The sequence below is a fragment of the Cyprinus carpio genome, chromosome B8 (genome assembly GCF_018340385.1).
Source record: "Cyprinus carpio isolate SPL01 chromosome B8, ASM1834038v1, whole genome shotgun sequence".
Classification (NCBI taxonomy): domain Eukaryota; kingdom Metazoa; phylum Chordata; class Actinopteri; order Cypriniformes; family Cyprinidae; genus Cyprinus; species Cyprinus carpio.
In genome coordinates this window covers 27,286,832-27,308,598 of record NC_056604.1, presented here as the reverse complement: position 1 = coordinate 27,308,598, position 21,767 = coordinate 27,286,832, and the positions used below count along the sequence as shown (strand labels likewise).

The following is a 21,767-nucleotide window of genomic DNA, read 5'->3' as shown; positions in this document are numbered from 1 at the left end:
AAAAATTTTTTGAACCAGGCTGTAAACAAAATTGGCCATTTTAACATAGGGAGTCTCTGGGATTGACTCCCGTTTGCAGCCAGCCTCTAGCGGCCAGTTGAGGAATTACAGTTTAAGTCACTTCCTTGTTGAGGAATTGGTGTATGCTGGGACTAAACTCTCTCACTCATTCGCTGCAAGCCCGCAAATATCACCAAAAAAACGGCGGGCCCCCCAACCACCAAAGCCTGTGGGCCCTGCTCCTGTGAGAGCTCTCCGACCGCTGCCACAACGCCAGGGCCCAAACCCTCCATCTGCTGTAGGTGAACCAAAAACAACTGATAGCAGCTCTCAGTGATATGTGTCGGGTCCCCGCTATAATAGCAGCAACATTCACAAATGTTTACAGAACAAGCGGGAACCCAGCGTGCCTGTAGCTTTCTATATTTCAGTTTTATCACGTGATAGAAAGTCTAAGGTCTTTTCAAGCTCAAGGGCAAACTCATCGAATCTGCGACCTATAATGCATCAAACTAAGATTGATATAAAGACACAAAGTACTGCCATCAAGTTGGCATTTTTAAACATTCGCTCACTAAAAAATAAATCATTTCTAATCAATGACTTTATAACCACAAACAATCTGGAGTTTTATGTTTCTAAATGAAACATGGCTAGAAGACAGCTGCAGTGCAACAGTCCTCAATGAAGCAGCCCCTCCTAACTTTACTTTCATGAGTGTCTGCAGGACTGTTAGGAGAGGTGGAGGTGTAGCTGCTCTATTTAAAGATGTCTATCAATGCAAGCAAATGTCATTTGGTCAGTACTTGTCTTTTTGAATATCTAGGGATTGTGCTGAAAGGTGCTCCACGCATTCTGTTTATCATTATTTACAGGCCTCCAAAATACTCTCCAGCCTTTGTTGAAGAGGTCACAGAAATGCTATCAATGATTTCCTCAGAGTTTGACTGTTTTGCTATTGCAGGGGATTTTAATATTCATATAGATAATGCAGAAAACAAAATTACAAAAGAAATGATAACGGTTCTAAACACTTTTGACCTGATTCAGCATGTGCATGGACCCACACACAAAGGTGGACACACTCTAGATTTAATCATCAGTAGGGGTCTAAACATTTCATCCATTGTTATTAAGGACGTAGCACTATCTGATCACTTCTGTATTTTCTTTGATATATTGATCTCTGCTACCAATGAATCTAGATCTGTCTCTGTCAGAAGGAGATGCATTAACGATAACACTAGTGTGCGGTTTATGGAGGCTATATCTCTAACACCAAGCATTTCTGCAGACTCTGTTGATATTCTCCTTGATTCCTTTAACTCAAAAGTTAAGAATGTTATTGATGATATTGCTCCAATAATAGTCAGTAAGAAAAAACAAACAGACAGAAATCAGTTTGGAGAAGATCAACAGCAGTTCAAACTATCCACAGCTAGACAGAATTTCTTCTCAAACCTTATAAACAGTAACGAAACTTGAAATTCACTATAGCATTTATAAAGACAGCCTTCATGCTTTTAATGTGAAACTAGCCACAGCTAGACAGAATTTCTTCTCAAACCTTATAAACAGTAACTTAAACAACCACTCGTACTCTTTTTGCCACTGTTGAGAGACTGACAAACCCCCCAAGTCAGATTCCCAGTGAAATGCTCTCAGTTACCAAATGCAATGAGTTTGCTTCCTTCTTTTCTGAGAAGATCATTAATATCAGGAAGGCAATTAGCACATCCTCAAGTAATGCAGAGGTCAGACAGATCTGGACGCAATATCAAAAAGATACTATGTCTATTTTTGAAGCAACTGAAAGCAAAATTTCTGGAAGAAATAGTGCAGCACCTAAAATCGTCAACCTGCGATCTTGACACACTTCCCACATCTTTTTTCAAAAGTGTGCTTAACTGTTTAGAAGCAGATCTCTTAGAAGTGGTGAACGCCTCACTTCTTTCTGGGACATTTCCAAACTCCCTGAAAAATGCAGTTGTAAAGCCCCTCCTGAAAAAGAGCAATCTTGATAACACCATTCTGAGCAATTATAGACAAATATCTAATCTTCCTTTTATAGGCAAAAATTATAGAAAAGGAAGTTTTTAATCAGCTGAACAAATACTTAAACTCAAATGGATACCTGGACAATTTTCAATCTGGTTTTCGACTGCATCACAGCACAGAGACAGCGCTCATTAAGATAATAAATGATATTCGCTTAAATTCTGACTCTGGCAAAATATCAGTGCTGGTATTGCTAGATCTCAGTGCTGCGTTTGACACTGTCGATCATAACATACTACTAGAGAGACTGGAAAAACTGGGTCGGGCTTTCTGGGATGGTACTCAAATGGTTCAGGTCATACTTAGAAGGAAGAGGTTATTATGTGAGTCTAGGAGAGCATAAGTCTAAGTGGACGTCCATGACATGCGGAGTCCCACAAGGCTCAATTCTGGCACCGCTCTTGTTTAGCCTGTATATGCTCCCACTAAGTCAGATAATGAGAAAGAACCAAATTGCCTATCACAGCTATGCTGATGATACCCAGATTTACCTAGCCTTATCTCCAAATGACTACAGCCCCATTGACTCCCTCTGCCAATGTATTGATGAAATTAATAGTTGGATGTGCCAGAACTTTTTTCAGTTAAACAAGGAAAAAACTGAAGTTATTGCATTTGGAAACAAAGATGAAGTTTTCAAGGTGAATGCATACCTTGACTCAAGGGGTCACACAACTAAAAATCAAGTCAGGAATCTTGGTGTGATTCTGGAGACAGACCTTAGTTTCAGTAGTCATGTCAAAGCAGTAACTAAATCAACATACTATCATCTAAAAAACATTGCAAGAATTAGATGTTTTGTTTCCAGTCAAGACTTAGAGAAACTTGTTCATGCCTTTATCACCAGCAGGGTGGACTATTGTAATGGTCTCCTCACCGGCCTTCCCAAAAAGACCATTAGACAGCTGCAGCTCATCCAGAACGCTGCTGCCAGGATTCTGACTAGAACCAGAAAATCTGAGCATATCACACCAGTCCTCAGGTCCTTACACTGGCTTCCAGTTACATTTAGGATTGATTTTAAAGTACTTTTACTTGTTTATAAATCACTCAATGACCTAGGACCAAATATATTGCAGATATGTTCACTGAATATAAACCTAACAGACCACTCAGATCAATAGGATCGAGTCAGTTAGAAATACCAAGGGTTCACACAAAACAAGGGGAGTCCGCCTTTAGTTACTATGCCGCCCGCAGTTGGAATCAGCTTCCAGAAGAGATCAGATGTGCTAAAACATTAGTCACATTTAAATCTAGACTCAAAACTCATCTGCTTTAGCTGTGCATTTGTTGAATGAGCAATGTGCGATGTCCGAATTGATTGCACTGTATTTTACATATTCACTATATTCTATGTAAAATCATTTTCTATTTTTAACTGTTTTAAATTCATTTAAATACGTCAATTTTTAAATCATTTCCAATGTTTTAAAATTGCCTGTTTTATGTTTTTAAAATTGCTTGTTTTATTTTTGTTATTATTTTTCTTCATGATTATTTTACTTTCTTTTATGTAAAGCACTTTGAATTACAATTGTATACGAAAATGTGCTATATAAATAAACTTGACTTACCATCCCTTGTTGGCTTGACCAGAGAGAGCGGGATGTTGCCGTTTGGATATAACTTACGATCGTTACGATCACTCTCTATGTCCATAAAGCAACAATCTCCTGATTCACTGTTCAGCAACTTTTTGTAAGAGATTGTATTTGTTCCATTTAAGTCCAGTAAAACTTATGTGGTGTAGTGCTTTCACAATATAATTTATTTCAGAGCTGCATTACAGAGGGTTGTACTTTATCCCTTAATGCTTTAACATTAAGAAATTAAGGCGATATGATGATATGTGTTAATTAAATACTAGGGCTGTCAAATGATTAATCACGATTAATCACATCCAAAATAAAAGTTTTGTTTACATAATATATGTGTGTATACTGTGTATATTTATTATGTATATATAAATACACACACATGCATGTATATATTTAAGAAGAATATGTTATGTTTATATATTAAATATATTTATATATAATATAAAATATAATATAAATATATAAATGTATATACATGTAAATATTTTCTAAATATATAATTTATGTGTGTGTATTTATATATACATAATAAATATACCCTGTACACATACATATATTATGTAAACAAAACTTTTATTTTGGATGTGATTAATCGTGATTAATCATTTGACAGCCCTATTAAATACATAAGTGGTTCTCAATTCCAGTCCTCACGTACCCTCGCTCTGCATATTTTGCATGCCTCTCTTATGTAACCTGATTCAGATAACCAGCTCGTTAGAAGAGAGCTTCATGAATGAACTGTTCTGACTGACAAGGTCCCTACACAGTTGCTCCTTACTCCCTGAGCAGGTGAAATCAGTTGAAGTTTACTTTACTTAGGAATATTCATTCATGAATTTGTGCTACGCCACCACCTGCAGCGTCTTCACACAAAGATGAAACTTACTAGAGAAGAGTGAAATAGTACCCCTTTTCAAATAAATACAATTTAAATTCATGTCCCACACACTTTAATGCCTGTTTAATGGAATATATACGCTGCCTTTGAACTAGAATCATGGCAGAATATTCCAAGTTCACAGGGCATACGTTCGAAGAAACGTCTGAAGTGATAAGAGATACACACAAAATGTGCAGAACGGTGGGTCGCTTACATGATCAACTGCCTGAGATTAAGCTATAGCATGTTTATTTTATCAGATAAATATTAATTCTGCTGTTAAAACAATTAAAGAAACAGTGTAGGAGAGTGGTTATTATGTGCAAACAGTGAGAAACTCTATATTTGTGCAGTGTACGCATGTCAAAATTTTTTTTATTCAGATTTGAAGCTTGTGACATATAAATGCACACCTCAACCCGATCACTTTATTTTGTGTTTATGTAAACACTACACTCAGATTAATTAATCGTAATGAATTCAGTCCGATTTAACCAAAAATTGTGCATGTAAATATAGCCAGTGAGAGCCACGCAAACGCACATGAACTCTGAATTCCATTCACTTCCGCGTCTATTAATGACACATACGTGCAAAATTATGTCAAAATGCATGTCTCTGTAAGTATCCTTGTAAACACAGTTGCTTATGGTTAAGGTGAAGGTAAACAATTGAGAAAAAAATGGATGTGTAACAGTATATTCACAGCAGTTTAATGTTCCTGTTGCTTTCTATGTCATTAATGTTAATCAAACAACAAAACACAGAGAAAAATCACTTTTGTGGCTTTAACACAGATTTATTAAGACTTAATTTATACAGTGAAGACTATGTAGTGTTATTTTACATATGACTATTCATCTATGCATGTAATATGTTTATTTTCTATGCTGATTTACTCACCTACAAAGTCACCCTACTCATTAATCGTTTATTTCCAAACACAGCTATTCAAGCCATCTGGTGATCACAATATATAATCGCAGAAAAACAAAATATCCCAATGTGAGTTTTTTCCAATATTGTGCCGCCCTAATTTGAATTGTAACGCATCTACCCGGTGGGAGATAATTTAAATTTTAGCATTTACAAATCGTAATGTCATTCATATTAAAAGGTTAATAGATGGTTAATTAATGCATTACAATTTAACTAAATCTGATATATTTAGTCAACTAAATCTACTGAATCTAATATTTATTAGACTAAAACCAAAACAACTGATACGATTAAAATATGACTAAAGCTAAATGGCATTTTATTCAAAAGACTATGACTAAAACTAAATCAAAATTTGCACACATAGAAAGCACCTGGGTAACAGTGTGATTAGTTCTGTCTCAGATTAAAGCATTTTTTATTAGTATATTACTTCATAACTAACTGCTACATCAAAGCTTATTAAGGCATAAAGACAAATTACTTTGGAAGTCTAAACCAGGAATAAGACTCGCAATCAAGGACTGTAGTGATGCAGCAGCTTTGGGCCGGTACAACATAACCTGCCTATATACCGCTACATCAATGTAGAAAATGTTATGAGAGATTCAATATTGTTATGGTTAGGGCTGTGACGGTGGCAGATTTTTACCACTGCAGTGGTAATGGGACCAACTAATTTATATATATAAATTATATTATAAATTTAATTTTATATATATAGTTTTTTTATTAATATTATTTTAATATAATTTAAACATTAAACTGAAAAATTTATTGCCTGCACAACTGCTGCTTCTGTCAATTTTTCTCTTGACAAGAAGTGCATTTATTCAGTAGCAGAAACGAGTGCAGAAACGGTAGGCTACTGTGCTCGCAGCGCGTGCTCTTCAATTGCACGCACAAAGGTCCCAGTGCGCACTGTAGCCTATATTCTTTCATATCAAAGCGTGAAATAAACTACATGCATGCAATGCCGTGGTCAGTTAAGTCATGAAGTTACCAAAAAGGCGATTAAAGCTGACTTAAATCTGTGCATGCATGTAATATATTTCATATGAGTCACATTTAAGAATATGTCTCTGAAATGGTTTTCAAAACTATCCTGGAGCAGCCCAGCACTGTCTCACTCATCTAACACACCAATTTAACTTGTCAGTTCGTGTTTATTTAAGCACTTCGCACCCTGCAACACTAAAATAAATATAAAAGAAATAATACAGTTAAACAAGAAAGTAACCTAAATAAGAAAGTTAAATACAGTCTGTCTACCTGACGCGAGTGACGCGGCGCAACAAAATACTATAGAACTTATTATAATAAGTGATGCTACATTGGATGCGGCACGACAGCATATGACAAATCCCCGACAGTAAACTACCTCGTCCTATTCATGAGGTACTGACACAGAGTTCAAATGTCCTGGGTAGACACTAGACAGACTCAACCTGTTGCGATGCGGCGGTGTCGCATCTGGTGTAGACACGGTTCACTGTTCCGCCGCCAAGCAAGCAGTGCATTAACACCTCTTCTGCACGCGCTCTCTTTGGAATAGGAATCGTTCCCACATTTCTTGTTAACATATTTCATTTATCGCTGTCTCGTTTGTATTTGGCCAGTTTGGAGAAAACCTCAACAAACCTGACCAGCCAGGCGTCTGCGTTCACAGGAACGTACAATCAGGGATGGGTGACATGGAGATGGCTCCAGATCAGCGATTTGGTTTCCCAACAAGGTCCATCTCCCAACACAAAATTAATTTGCTGAATGCATAAACTGTATTACCCTGTGCTCAAACCTGCCAATCTAAAGGAAACGCTGCGTATGGCCTTTGAGGTAATTTGTAAATTACCATAGACATAGTCTAAATAAAACAATTTACTATTACTATTTACTATAAACAACTATTACAGTTATTACACTTGTATACAAAATGTATTATGCTTGTTATAGAGTGCGTGACGTCACATGCACTTCCGCCGCGTGACGTGGCTGTCACGGCGACCGTCACAGCCCTAGTTATGGTTTGCAACAGATCCTCGCCAGCACTTTTTTTTAGTAGAAAAGGGGTTGTGTGTGTGCCACAAGAAAACAGAGTAAAAATATACCTTGGGCTTTTTCTCCAGATCTGCCTCAGTTTTTGGACCCAGAAGGTGCAGCACCTGAGAAAAAATGCAGAGTTTCAGTGTTCATACACACAGTGATACACAATGATTTGGACTGATTTGAGCAAGGTAGTAAAACTGTCACACAAACCTGCATATCCACTTCATTCTTGACAATCTTCCCATCAGCCCATTTGAGAGCAGTCCTGGCCTCACCTGAAGAGCACAAGCCAAAACTGTTCCTCAGCAGCACCACACATGATGGTATTCACACACATATGATATGCTGCCTCACCCATGAGTATCCCCATGTTAAAGCGATATCTCTCTGCCAACAGCTGATCTTTGTGCTTCCTGATAATCAATTCAACCTGTGGAATTATTAAATTATTAATATGTCATTGACATAATTGAAAACTTCTTTAATGGTTCTTTTAATTCTTTCAAATAAATAATAGATAACTACATAAATTAATTTCTCCAATTCTCGCTAACTAACACTTAAAAAACTATACTTCTGCCTCAATATAATCCTAATTACTGTTTATTAATACTAAGTAAAGTAGTTGATGACAATTAAATTGGGCAGGATTAAGGATTTAGAATAAGGTCTTGCAGAATAAGACATTAATATGTGCTTTTTAAGTTATAATAAACAGCCAATATCCCAGTAATAGTCATGCTAATAACCAACTAATTAATAGTGAGAACTGGACACTAAAGTGTTACCAATATTCTTGAGAAGTAAGAAGGTTACATAAAAATCATGCATTTTAAGGTTAGACTTAAAATTTTGATGTTAAATTCAATATTGTACGGAAGTTCTAAGCGGCCATCCATTATAATTTTTTTCCTTTTTGTTTTCTCGTTATAACGACTTAATTTTCTCGTTATCTCGACATAACGAAAGTTTGTTTTCTCGTTATAACGACATGAAAGTTTTACTGTTGCTATAGTAACGAACTCAACTTTGACAGGCATCTGATGGACAGCCATGCAGGCGCTCTTACTGTAGCCTATATTTCAGCAAATTTTGCTTCGCCTAGGTAATAATAACGTCTACAATACTGTATAAATAAAGGCTGATCAATCACTGTTGATTTTTTCCAGAGACAGTACAACGAACATTTTGTTTTTGTAATTAACATGTTTAAATGGCAACACCGTGCCATTAGAGCTGCTTGGATTAAACTCACTTTTAATTTTCCCTTTATATGAAATAAAATTATATATAATTTGTAATTTGTAGTAGTCATTATGTGGCAGATATCATGTGTGTTACAAGCTTCTGTTTGAAAAGAGCGTTCATGTGTACGTGTAGTGTATATGTGTGTGTGTAGAAAAAAACCATTACAACATTACAGAACAAAACTGAATTAAATTAGCCTATGGATTTTACATATACATCACATTTCTCATCAATATGGTTAACAATAAAGATTAGTAATAAGGAAAAGAAGCACATCAGCCTACATCGTTAAATCCCGTCCTACTGTTGATAAACAGAACATCTCCGCTTATTAACTACCTAATCATTAAATTAAAATTAAATTTAAATTAATCATGAGCCTAAAAGAAGCACAAATATAATATATATTGGTGCAAACAGAATACAGTGATGTCAACCTTGGTTTTGATAAGCAGTTATTGATGAAACAGAATGCGTTGGTGAAAACTCATGCATCTAGCAGGAACTTAATACACAAAATATTCATATTGATTCAAGCATTTAAACATTTATGAATTAATTAAATGTCAGTAATAAACAAGACTGCACAAATTATAGCGATCACGAGGAAGGTCCGCGTACAGTAAAGTGGATAGTATACACAACCCCCCATCAGTTATATTCAGGTCTATAGTGCCACCTGCTGGCGCAGTTTTGTAAATTCTTAGAGGAAAATTAAATCGTTATAACGAGAAAACGAACTTCGTTATGTCGAGATAACGAGAAAAATTAAGTCGTTATAACGAGAAAACGAACTTCGTTATGTTGAGATAACGAGAAAATTAAGTCGTTATAACGAGGGGGGGGGGGGGAAAACGACCTTCGTTATGTCGAGATAACGAGAAAATTAAGTCGTTATAACGAGAAAACAAAAAGAAAAAAAATTATAATGCATGGCCGCTTAGAACTTCCGTAATATTGTATTGTATTGTATATAAATATACAATACAAACACCAGAACGACCAGACACAGGAACAGTTTCTCATTTGTAAGTCGCTTTGGATAAAAGCGTCTGCTAAATTATTAAATGTAAATGTAAATGTAAATGTTTCTTCCCCCAGGCAATCCATCTAATGAACACTTGATAATAACTGTGGAACACATTACACTATTTATATTTACAGACACATACACTTATTTATCTAACACACATACTTAGTGTACACTTACATTTTTTTTTGCACATAATATACCTGTAAATACATAATTGCACACTGTAATATATCTGCCATACAATTGTCAATTTGTATATTGTCATTCCTTACCTACTTATTTGTATTTTTTGTATTTTTTATTCTTTTATTGTGTGTTTTTTGTTCTGTCGCTGTCATTCTGTTGCACTGCGGAGCTTCTGTCACGAAAACAAATTCCTCGTATGTGTAAACATACCTGGCAATAAAGCTCATTCTGATTCTGATTCTGAATATTGTCTATACACAGTATTAAGTTCAATTACATAAGTAACTAACTAATTAAATTACAGAAGAAAGAAGAGTAATCCCTTACTTTATTTTTTCAAGGGAAAAGTAATTAAATTACAGTAACTAATTACTTAGTAACTAGTTACGCCCATTGCCATTTTAATCCTTGGCCACTATATAAACAATTAAAAATAAATATGAGAACAAAGATACGTCATTCAGATGAAACTGGTATTTCTCATTATCATCATAAACTATTTAAAAAAAAAAGGTGAAACGCTAATGAGCTGTAGCAGACAGCAAAGGAAAAGCATTCAACAAATGTCCAGCATACATAGGAACTTTTTAAAAGAATCCCAAAATAATAACATTCTGAAATTAGTAATATTAAAAATAAGTAGAAGTGTTCAGTTTTTGATTGACATATCTCCTACACGTCTGCACTCACACCTCAAAAATCTTTCAGTATTCTATTTGTTTTCTTTTTTATTTATTATACAATTAACAAAAGCAAAAAATGCCTCTAACACTAGCTTGCTCTATTCTTTACTTATTCTATCTTTTTATTTTATTACATTTTTTTCATTTTCTTTTTAATTATTATACGATTTAAAAAACCTTGATACGTGTACTGCATTAAGTTAACTGAGACTTCTTATAGCACTTGCATATCATTGCTCTTTTGTTGATTTTAATTTCTTCCATTGTCCTCATTTGTAATCGCTTTGGATAAAAGCGCCTGCTAAATGACTAAAATGTAAATATAAATGTAATGTAAAAAACCTTGGTAATGAAGTATCCTTACCGCATCTTCTATCTGCTCAGGTGTGACCACCACTCCCACGCCACAGGCAGCCTCAAACTCAAGTCGATCCAGATTCTCCTGAGGGTGGCTTTTTATAAAGTCCAACGCCGCTGAGAAAAATATCAGAAATAAAAATGTCAGCAAGTGGTGAAATGCAAATTATTGAAGCCCTCTAAACCATGACAAAGGGTCCCTGGTGGTTAATTTATTAGTGCCGATAGATACAGATATTTCTGACAATCTAATCTTCTTTTATAAAGTTTTCTCTTCACATTTATGTTTGTGTTTTCTTTTCAAATTATGTTGATATCTAGTGTCTAATAAATCTCGCTAATTTCAACCAGTTGCATGTCTTGTTTTCGGTTTCCCGCAATCATGATTACGGCGTAAATACATTAACTTTGCGTTGAAAAGTCACACAATCACAGCTGAATTTAACTGGCTTATACTTATGTGAGGGGTGCCCTTATTGTAAAACCTCTTAATCTCATTGATAACAGTAAGAAAAAGAAGTTTCTTAAGAATTATGATTAATTTTAGTACTAATTAAGGCGTCTTTTTACTTTTTCACTTTCATTTTATATTATTTTCTTCAATGAAGTGTTATTTGTTTTCTTGCAATAAAATAATATTACCATCACTTCAAAACACTAACAGTTTTATTAGAAAATTTATGCATTAGAAATGCACATATGCATCATTTTGATAATCACATAAAATTTATTTTAAAAAATTATTAACTAATTTTACTGATCTCTACAGTACATATAGAACACAAAACATTACAGACACTGAAGGAAAAAATTGTGACAGAAGAGTAAAGACAATCAGATACCTGACAGCTGCAGTTCTGAGTTTATCTTTCGTGTAATGATGTATTCTGTGAGGAAAGACAGTCGAGTGGGGTCTTTGAGTCGTGTCACCATATTATACAGCATAGTGCCTGCAGTCTTATCAATGCTAGCGGACCCCAGCAGCCCTCGAGCCTGAAAAATAAACAGTAACATCAGCAATAATATTACAAGTCTTTTTCAAATACTTTATGTGAATGTAACGAGTAAAGAAACTGACACGTGAGTTCTCTAGAGAGGCTGGTGAGGTTGACAGCGCACAGCAGCAACTGCTTTATTATGCGTATTAATTAATTATGTACCTGTTCGATAGCCTTCTTGAGTGTTGATGAGAGTGCTTCATTTTTTAATGTTTCCTTAGCTTTCTGCTCATTAAGGCCAATTGACATGAAGATAGACACCATGTCCGCCATTTCGCTTCCTGTACAAACGCCAGCCCCGCAGGAGCACGGCCCTCAGCAAGCGTGCATTCGGATTGGAGCGAACCATGATTTATCCAATCAGATTTGTACATCCTTCCACCAATAATCGGTGCGCTTCTGTTGACACACAGTTGCATCAGAGCATTGCCACGTGAAGTGCAACACATTGTTAATAAATACATATCTTTCAATGTTTTGAACTAAGTTATGTAAAGGACCTCTAGGACAGTTTAGCTTCGCTAATGTAACATTAAGTGTAACGTACAGATCAAGACCACAGTGGAAAAAGACTGGAAGTCACCCAGGGATCGTTTACTGATGGCCAGTTAAACTCCGGGAACGTTTTAGGACATTTTTAGAACGCTTGTATTAAAATAGAATTGTCAGATCGAAAAAAGACGTTCTCTCTAATGGTTCTCTAATTATGTATTTAAATAGTTAATTGTCATATTTTAATTCTTTACTGTTCATTTGTTTTCTGTGGACTACATATATATATATATCTATATATACACTATAAACAAAAGCGACTTACAAATGAGGACAATGGAAGCAATCAAAAACAACAAAATTTAGCAGACGCTTTTATCCAAAGCGACTTACAAATGAGGACAATAGAAGCAATCAAAAACAACAAAAGAGCAATGATATACAAGTGCTATAACAAGTCTCAGTTAGCTTAAACGCAGTCCACGTAGCAAGGGCTTTTAAAAATATATAATAAATAAAAAGAAAAAACAGATAGAATAGAAAAAGAATAGAGTAAGCTAGTGTTAGAGGTCTTTTTTGCTTGTATAATAAATGAAAAGAAAACAGATAGAATACAAAAAGATTAGAAAGGTAGTTAGATTTTTTTTTAAATAGAATTAGAATAGTGAGTGCAAAAGTTAGAGGGTCAAATAAAGATGGAAGAGATGTGTTTTATATATTATAAAAACAACAACAACAACAACAACAGATGACTCATAATAACAAAATAATCAAAATAACAGATAATTAAAAAAACGTTTTTCATTGTGCATTCCAATTCATATCAATCAAACTGCAGTTGGGTTATTTTCATTAGTTTAAAATATTATATTATTATAACTAAAAAACAGATAACTAACACAAAAACATGATAACATTCATGTTAACAAACAGGAGTTATCTGTTTTTTTTCAAATAAACACTTTTGTTTCATAGTCCTTAGTATTAAGAATCGATTTTATACACACACACACACACACACACACACACACACACACACACACACACACACACACACACACACACACACACACACACACACACACTATATTACACTATTAACATTTTTACACCAAAATGGACTTTATGTAATTCACTAAGAGGAGTTCTTCAAATAAACTGAGGAGGGCAGCAATACTTTGATGTGTGTAGTCTGCCGCAGATCTCATAAGAAGAAGCAGCAGAAGAGCGACGGACCATCCACCGTCATTTACTAGACGGTTTCGATTTGTATCTCAGATGCCAATCCTTTGGATCATTAGATGTAACTAATTTATTGAGCAAATTCCAATATGAAATAATAAAACATCTGGTATAAAAACAAACTGCGATTTGAATGCACCTTGATGGGGGATTTCTCTTTTTGAGCCGTCGAGCGTCCCTTGGAAGAATGTGCATTAAGTTGCACATTAGCTAGCAACAACCCAATGGATTACAAAATACTTTTGTACAAGCACGAAGATATATTAAGTATACTGGCATAGTCTGTCTCATCTGTGTCTCTTTGTAAGCTACAGACCTTATCTATTTTAACTTTTCTTAATTGTAACCATAGATTTGTGTGTGTTTTCATAGCATGCATTTTAATCTGTTTTAGTTTATGTTATTCTTTCCTTTAATGTATTTTTGTTATCACAGTAGCTAACTTGATTGGTCCTGACTGTGAAAGGAACAGAGCTACATAATGTCCCAGCATGCTCTGCTCTCTGCGGGTTGTAAGGCATGGCGGTCACTGTCATGTCCCCGGTCAGAGCTTCGGCTGGATCTCACTCTGGGATGTGGTCAGACGTTCCGGTAAACTATATATTACTGTTTCATTGCTGTCTTCAACAGAAACTTTCTTTATAGGGGTCGCATTTTATGTTTTTGTAGCATTTTATTAATTCCCTGGTGTCCATTTATAATTTCAGTCATTGTTTCTTACTCCAAAGTCAATCATAATTTAAATTTGACACTTTCTCGAAAACAGCCTCAAAATGAAACAGGCTGTTTTCGATACTGTACCTTTAAGATGTCTGTGTGTAAATCACTGGTCCACCTCCTCATGTATGATATAATTAACAACACTCCCACCAAGCTGCTGAATACTAATATACTGATAAAAAAATATGGGCAGTATTAAAAAAAATAAAAATAAGCAGTAAGCAGCAAGCAAGCAAATTTTATTTATATACTGTAGCACTTTTCTAAACAATTTAATGCAATTCAAAGTGATTTACAGACATGAGGGAACCAAAATGATACAGCAATTAATAAAAATGAAACTAAACTGAATTAAAACAAAAATAAAATAGACCCAGTAAAATACATGAATAAGAATGAAGTTTATAAAGATTAAAATATAAAATAAAACATTAAAAATGAGGCAAAACAAAACATGAAATATACAGAGGTTTTATAAGTCTTTACAGAAAGGCCAGACTAAAAAGATATGTTTTTAATTTAGATTTAAAACTATTAATGTTTTCAGCACATCTTATCCTCTCTGGAAGGTTGTTCCAGAGGCGAGGAGCATAATGGCTAAAAGCAGCATAAACTAATTTTTTAGTTCTGCTATGAGGTACAGTTAAAAGAAAAGAATCAGAGGTTCTAAGAGTCCTTCTAGGTTTATATACTGTAAGCATTTTTGAAAGATAGTCTGGAGCAAGTCCGTGCCTTATAAACTAATAAAATATTTTTTAAATCAATACGACAACTAACAGGTAACCAGTGTAATGACTTTAATACTGGTGTAATATGATCTCTCTTTTTGTTTTTTGTCAATATTCGAGCAGCAGTATTTTAGTTATAAATGCATGCATGCATTTTTCTGTGTTGCTCAGAGAAAGAAATGGTCTTACTTTTGCAATGTTCTTCAGATGATAAAATGCTGTTTTGGTAACATTACGTACATTAGCTTTTAAGTTAAAATCAGAATCAAAGACAACTCCTAAGTTTTTTGCCACATGTCTTGGGTTTAATCTGAGTATATTTAGTTAAGGGGTCAATTTCTCTCTCTGCGCTTTTGATCCAATAATTAAAACTTCAGCTTTATCTTGGTTGAGTTGTAAGAAGTTTTGTGACATCCAGACAGTTATGTCTTGGATTCTATTTGCGAGTGTATCAATTTGCACAGGGTCAAGCAGCGTACAATACAGTGGCACTGTGTAGTATTGTGTAATTAGTAAACTAGTATTCCATTCTGAACAAAGCCTTACAATTAAACAAGCTGTGTTTTTGATAATGCATATAAACGTCTGTGTTTAGTTTTCCATAATACAGAATGACTATATTGCCCATCCTTTTAGATGGCGTGAGACTGGAGATGGTCACTGGACGGGAGTAATGCGAGGAAAAGTGTGGACACTAACTCAAACAGAGGATACTTTATGGTACTATGTTTACAGTCATCAAATAAATCCAACAGAAAACAGACAGAAATGGAAGGTGGAAGAGGAGGAGCAGTTATTGGGGAAGATGTCAAAAAGAAAGACTGACATGAAGCAGGAAGAGGTGGGATTTTGCACCATGATGTCAGAGCCTGACAACAAAGAGGAGGAACATCTGAGGGAGTATTTCCAGTTAGGTGTTAAATTAGGGGATCTCTACAGGGACTGGAGCACTGTGGATCCACACTTCAAACATACAGCAGACATCTTCACAGGTACATGTCTCATTAAAGGAATAGTTTCCCCAAAAAGGAAAATTTGTTAATAATTTTCTCATGTCATATGATTTTCCACTGAACACAAATGCAGTGTTTGCCTGAATGTTCATGGTGTTTCCATACAATTGAAAGCATATATTTTGCTTTCTTATAATGTTGACACCCTTGGTAAGAGTAAAACATGCTGTAGAAAAATGTATTTGCCTTTTTCCTCTTTCCTCGTTTAGGCAAAATATTGACTTTAGGTTGACTTTTGATTAAGTAAAATAATTGAAAAAATATGTACATTTGCCCAAAATGTTTTATTGCTTGATATACAGGTATATATCAAAAAATTAGAATATCATGGAAAAGGTCTTTATTTTTTGTAATTTAATTTAAAAAAGCAAACTTTCGTATATTCTAGATTCATTGCACACAAACTGAAATATAATAAACAGAGTTTTTTGTTTTCATTCTGATGGTTACACTTACAGCTTTCAACTTATAGCAAAATTAAAAATTCAGTATCTCAAAACATTTGAATATTTTCTCAAAGATCAATCAAAAAAAGATTTACAAAACAGAAATGTTCAAGATCTCCAAAGTAGGTTTAATTATGCACTCAATACTTAGTTGGGGCTCCTTTTGCACAAATTACTGCTTCAGTGCGGCGTGGCATGAAGGTGATCAGCCTTTGGCACTGCTGAGGCATTATTGAAGCCCAGATTGCTTTGATAGCGGCCTTCAGCTCCTCTGTATTGTTTTTCAGATGTAACTTATCTTCCTCTTCACAATACCCCATAGATTCTCTGTGAGGTTCAGGTCAGGTGAGTTGGCTGGCCAATCAAGCACAGTAATATCATGGTCAGCAAATCACTTGGAATTGGTTTTGGCATTGTGGGTAGGTACAAATGTCCTGCTGCAAAAATGAAATCAGCATCTCCATAAAGCTTGTCAGCAGATGGAAGCATAAAGTGCTCCTCCTGGTAGATGGCTGCATTGACTTTGGACTTGATAAAACACAATAAACCAACACCAGCAGACATCGCGGCACCCCAAATCATCACGGACTTCGGAAACTTCACACTGGACTTCAAGCTTTTGGATTCTGTGCCTCTCCAGTCTTCCTCCAGACTCCAGACCTTGATTTCCAAATGAAATGCAAAATTTACTTTCATCTGAAAGGAGGACTGTGGACCACTGAGCAACAGTCCAGTTCTTTTCTCCTTACCCCGGGGGAGATGCTTTTTATGTTTTTTTCTGGTTCAGGAGTGGCTTGGTTCTAGGAATGTGACAGCTGTAGCCCATTTCCTGAAGACGTCTGAGCGTGGTGACTCTTGATGCGGTGACTCTGGCTTCAGTCCACTCCTTGTGAATCTCTCCCAAGTTCTTGAATTGGCTTTTCCTGACAATCTTCCCAAGGCTCTGGTCATCCCTGTTGCTTGTGCACCTTTTCCTACAATGCTTTTCCTTCCAGTCAACTTTCTATGAATATATTTCGATACAGCACTCTGTGAACAGCCAGCCCTTTCAGCAGTGACCTTCTGTGACATAACCTCCTTGTGGAGGGTGTCGATGATCGTCTTCTGGACAACTGTCAAGTCAGTAGTCTTTCCCATAATTGTGGTTGCATGTTCTAAACTTGCCCAGGAGGTACCCAGTATTTATACTCCAAATTAATCTAACTAATCAAGCTCAAAATTTAATATTAAATTTTTTTGAGATACTGAATTTGTAATTTTTCTAAGCTGTTAGGCGTAACCATCAGAATTAAAAACAAAAAAACTCTTTAAATATTTCAGTTTGTGTGCAATGAATCTAAAATATAAGAAAGTTTGCTTTTTTTAAATTAAATTACAGAAAATAAATACTTTTTCCATGAAATTCAAATTTTTTGATATGTACCTGTATGTGTACAGAGATGTATTGGGAACCCATACTATTAATACTTCATCTAGCCCAGCACTTTGACACCCCCTGGTCTCTGTATGTTTTCAAAATCATATTTGTGAGATAACACATGATTTTCTCCTTTTAAGCTGCACCAGGTGCATTTTTTTTCTCATTAAAAGAAGATTTGCACATATATAACTGAATAATAATTTTGGAAAATGTAGATCCAATGGAATATACTTTCGAGAAAACAGATTAATCATGGCTGAGTGCATATCTACATTACAGTAAAACCTGTAACTGAAAATATTCGCTTCTGCATGAGGCTGCATTAGCATTGCTAGGTGTCAATATACAGTACATCCAAGACAATAGACACATTTGCATGTGCAACATAATCCAAAATATACTAAGTTCACCTTTAACATTGTAGAATAAAGGTTTTTTTTAACAGTGGTCCTTATTACAAAACACCTTTTTTTCTGCATCTGTCTGTTTGAACATCTCAGGAGTGCGTTTGTTGCGTCAAGATCCTGTGGAGTGTCTTTTCTCATTCATCTGTAGCTCGAATAATCACATCTCGCGGATTCAGGGCATGGTTGACAGACTGTGTCAGACACTTGGGACTCTCCTCTGCAAGCTTGATGACGTGGCCTATCATGATTTCCCCCCTCTGCATGCTCTTACAGGTAGCTATACTAGCACTCATAGAACGTAGTAGCAAATGTTTAAGTTCAATACTGCTAATTATCCTTGGCAATTCTACTACTTTTGTATATAATCATAAAGAAAAACGCATTGCATTTTAACATATAGGTATAAGTAATGACACAAATACACAATAGAGTGATTCAAACATCAGTATTATAAAAATATGTGAAGGGCTGGTGCATAAGTCCGTCACATCTTTCCTCTCACACATGTATATTGTTTTATTTAAAGAGAGCTGGTACAACACCCTTAATCTTCTGTGATTTTAGGTTCAAGGTAATACAGTTACAGTGTTTACCAGCCATTGCTTTCTTAGTACTAGTTTGGCTGAAGTACAGCTTTAAAAAAAAAAAGTAAACCTCTGTATTTTAAAGATAATGTACACAGTAATATTTAGAATATATCATTTTCTGCTTCTGAAAATGTAGACTGTAAAATCTTCTTCCTAACTATCATTTAATCAATTTCAAATAACCAGAAATAGGCAAGCCATTTTATTTAAATTCATAATTACATCATGAAGCTCAGTACAAGTGGTCCATTGAGCCTACAATTGAATAAAATGCATATTAAATGTTAGGTAAAAAATAAAAATGTACTATGGGAGTCTGTTTTGGGCCCTATATTTTAAATATCAGCAATATTTTTACCACTTTTAGTAGCATTTTGCCACAAGCACTGGTCAATTTTCTGACTTTGGTACTTACTAAATAAAAATAATTGAATACATTTGAAATATTAAATATTTAAATTTAAATTAGCTCATCCTAAAAAAATTGAATTTAAAATGTACTCACACTCATGCATTTCAAATTCATGAGGCTTGTGTTCAATCTTTGTAACACAAAAGAAGATATCGTAATAGAATCTGGAAAATATTTGTCCCTCCATTGTCCATTCACCCAAAACTTTGCTTGCTTTATGTGTAAGAACTATGAGATTTGTTCTCACATGTTGTGCAAGCACATTTGAGCTTCTGAAAAAACCAGTGAGGTTTGTTCTTGAGCGTCATGTATGTTATTAATAAAAGCTGATGTTAAATCTGTTCATCATGTCATCATAAAATCTTTTCAACACTATGATGTCTCTCGGAAGACTTTTCTTCCATATGACTGTTTCATATAGATATAGGTTGTATGTAAGTTATATTCACTTTTTGAAGTTTAAAAGTTTTATGAGAATGGGTATTCAGTGGTGGGACATATACCTTTAAGATTTCATAAATAGTATCTTTGTGTTTAGAAGATAAATTGAAGTATTACGGATTTGGAACATCATGATATTTACAGTTTACTATCATTATACAAAAATATTTGGCTGCTGAATAAATGTTTCTCAAAATCATTGATGCATCATAATCCAAAATTATAAAAGCACTTAATGTTTAATATTTGAATGTTTGTATATATGTGACAGATCCTAGTGTGGAGATGCGTTTGCGTGATTTGGGTTTTGGCTACCGTGCTCGTTTCCTGCAGCAGAGCTCTCAAATCATTGTGAACTCTCACGACCCTGACTGGCTCCAGTTGCTCCGCAGCACCCCGTACCTGCAGGCCAGAGATGCACTGAGAGCTCTTCCTGGAGTTGGTCTCAAAGTAATTATTTATTCAATCTACATTTATGCATAAAAATGTGCAAGTACATAAATAGAACTTGGAGGATTTTCTCTTTCAACTTTCTGTACAATGCAGTGCAACACTTTTTTGTTTGTATACTTGCATAGAGTATGCTTTTGGCATATGCCCTTTTAATGCATACTCCCCTTCCCAAGATATATTTTATTCTTATTTTAGTCTGTTTTAGACTGCCTATTTTAGCTATTATTAGCATACATTTATCATAATTGTCTTACATTTGTGAAATCTATGTTTGCTGGGGATCAGGTGGCTGACTGTGTATGTCTGATGTCCCTGGATAAGTTTGAGGCTCTTCCTGTGGACACACATGTGTGGCAAATAGCCAAACGAGACTACAGCTTTGCTGGTGGGAGCAGTCAGAAGACTTTGACTGATAGAGTCTACAAAGAGATTGGTTAGTACCCAAAAAAGATACCCTGCCCTGGAAACCACCCACAACAGCCTAGCATTTATGCCTTTGAGCTTTGGACTGACACACAAAAAGTCTACTTTACTTTGAAAGTAAATGTGAAATTTTAATCCTCTTTTGCAGGTGACTTCTTTAGAAAACTCTGGGGTCCCTATGCAGGCTGGGCACACTCTGTAAATAATACTGCACATAATTCATTGGATATTATTATTATTATTATTAATATTATGGTATTTATTATTATTATTATTACAGAATTATTTATTCATTTTGTCTTTTCCGGGCTCAGGTACTTTTCTGTGCTGATCTAAAGAGGTTTCAGAAGCTGAAAGAAGAGATTCCTAAACTGAAAGATGATAAAACAGATCTGAAGAAAAAGATAAAGGAGAGAAGACATGACAGATGTGAGGAAAAACAGAAAAGAGAAAAAGGCAAAAAGCAAAAGAGAACATGAGATTATATGACTCACAACACACTGAAGGGCTTCTTGTTTGTGACAAAGGATAAATTACTTTTATATTATGTAATTCCTTTTTCTTAATTACTATTTTCTAAGTAGATTGCATCTTTCATTGGCTCATTTGCCATTTCAGCTCCTTAATATATTATTTTATGTTTTGCTTTTGGATTTATATGTAGAAATTATAAAATCACTATTATAACATTTTTTAAAAATCACCTTTTCTCAAAGTTCAGCACTGTTTTGTGCTTGAATATGAAGTAGCATAGTTTTCAGAGTCTCATGGGATCTACATGAATCACACAAATGACCTATTTTGAATTCAAAATGGTGATTTTCGGTGAGTGGTATAGATCCCTGTTAACAATCTTGTCAGTTTCTCTTGATTGTAAATTGAATGCTCCTACAGAAACATACTACGACTTTTCTGAGCAACAGAGACAAAAATAAATGTTGATTGACTTAA

General features: G+C 34.9%; 2 protein-coding genes across 4 annotated transcripts in view; one reads left to right on the top strand and one right to left on the bottom strand.

Annotated features, from left to right (window-relative positions):
• The window catches only part of LOC109063365 (glutamine--tRNA ligase-like), a 34,402-nt gene extending 22,030 nt beyond the window's left edge, over window positions 1–12,372 (bottom strand). The window contains exons 1-6 of the mRNA XM_042730356.1: window positions 12,195–12,372; window positions 11,877–12,027; window positions 11,042–11,151; window positions 7,882–7,957; window positions 7,738–7,802; window positions 7,590–7,643 (exon numbers count right to left, since the gene is read on the bottom strand). Of these exons, the coding sequence (XP_042586290.1) occupies window positions 7,590–7,643; window positions 7,738–7,802; window positions 7,882–7,957; window positions 11,042–11,151; window positions 11,877–12,027; window positions 12,195–12,305 (567 nt within the window). The 5' untranslated portion in view covers window positions 12,306–12,372. The remainder of the gene's footprint in view (window positions 1–7,589; window positions 7,644–7,737; window positions 7,803–7,881; window positions 7,958–11,041; window positions 11,152–11,876; window positions 12,028–12,194) is intronic.
• Window positions 12,373–13,713: 1,341 nt separating this feature from the next.
• On the top strand, window positions 13,714–21,767 carry ogg1 (8-oxoguanine DNA glycosylase). 3 transcript variants are annotated; one of them, XM_042730354.1, is made up of 8 exons: window positions 13,714–14,069; window positions 14,205–14,357; window positions 15,851–16,206; window positions 18,594–18,773; window positions 20,212–20,390; window positions 20,679–20,826; window positions 20,965–21,014; window positions 21,131–21,767. In XM_042730354.1, the coding sequence occupies exons 2-8, from the start codon at window positions 14,248–14,250 to the stop codon at window positions 21,293–21,295; spliced, it is 1,188 nt and encodes a 395-aa protein (XP_042586288.1). In that variant the 5' UTR covers window positions 13,714–14,069; window positions 14,205–14,247; the 3' UTR covers window positions 21,296–21,767. The 3 variants fall into 3 exon arrangements, with proteins under 3 accessions (XP_042586288.1, XP_042586287.1, XP_042586289.1); XM_042730353.1 differs by having other exon boundaries at window positions 14,202–14,357; XM_042730355.1 differs by having other exon boundaries at window positions 13,720–13,827; window positions 14,202–14,357.

What these genes read in the sequence shown, in the direction of transcription:
- ogg1 (XM_042730354.1), top strand. Translation starts at nt 14,248, where the DNA reads ATGTCCCAGCATGCTCTGCTCTCTGCGGGTTGTAAGGCATGGCGGTCA. An exon ending in TACAGCAGACATCTTCACAG is followed by an intron (nt 16,207 to 18,593) that starts GTACATGTCTCA and finishes TGAACATCTCAG; the next exon opens with GAGTGCGTTTGTTGCGTCAA. An exon ending in CCCTCTGCATGCTCTTACAG is followed by an intron (nt 18,774 to 20,211) that starts GTAGCTATACTA and finishes TATATGTGACAG; the next exon opens with ATCCTAGTGTGGAGATGCGT.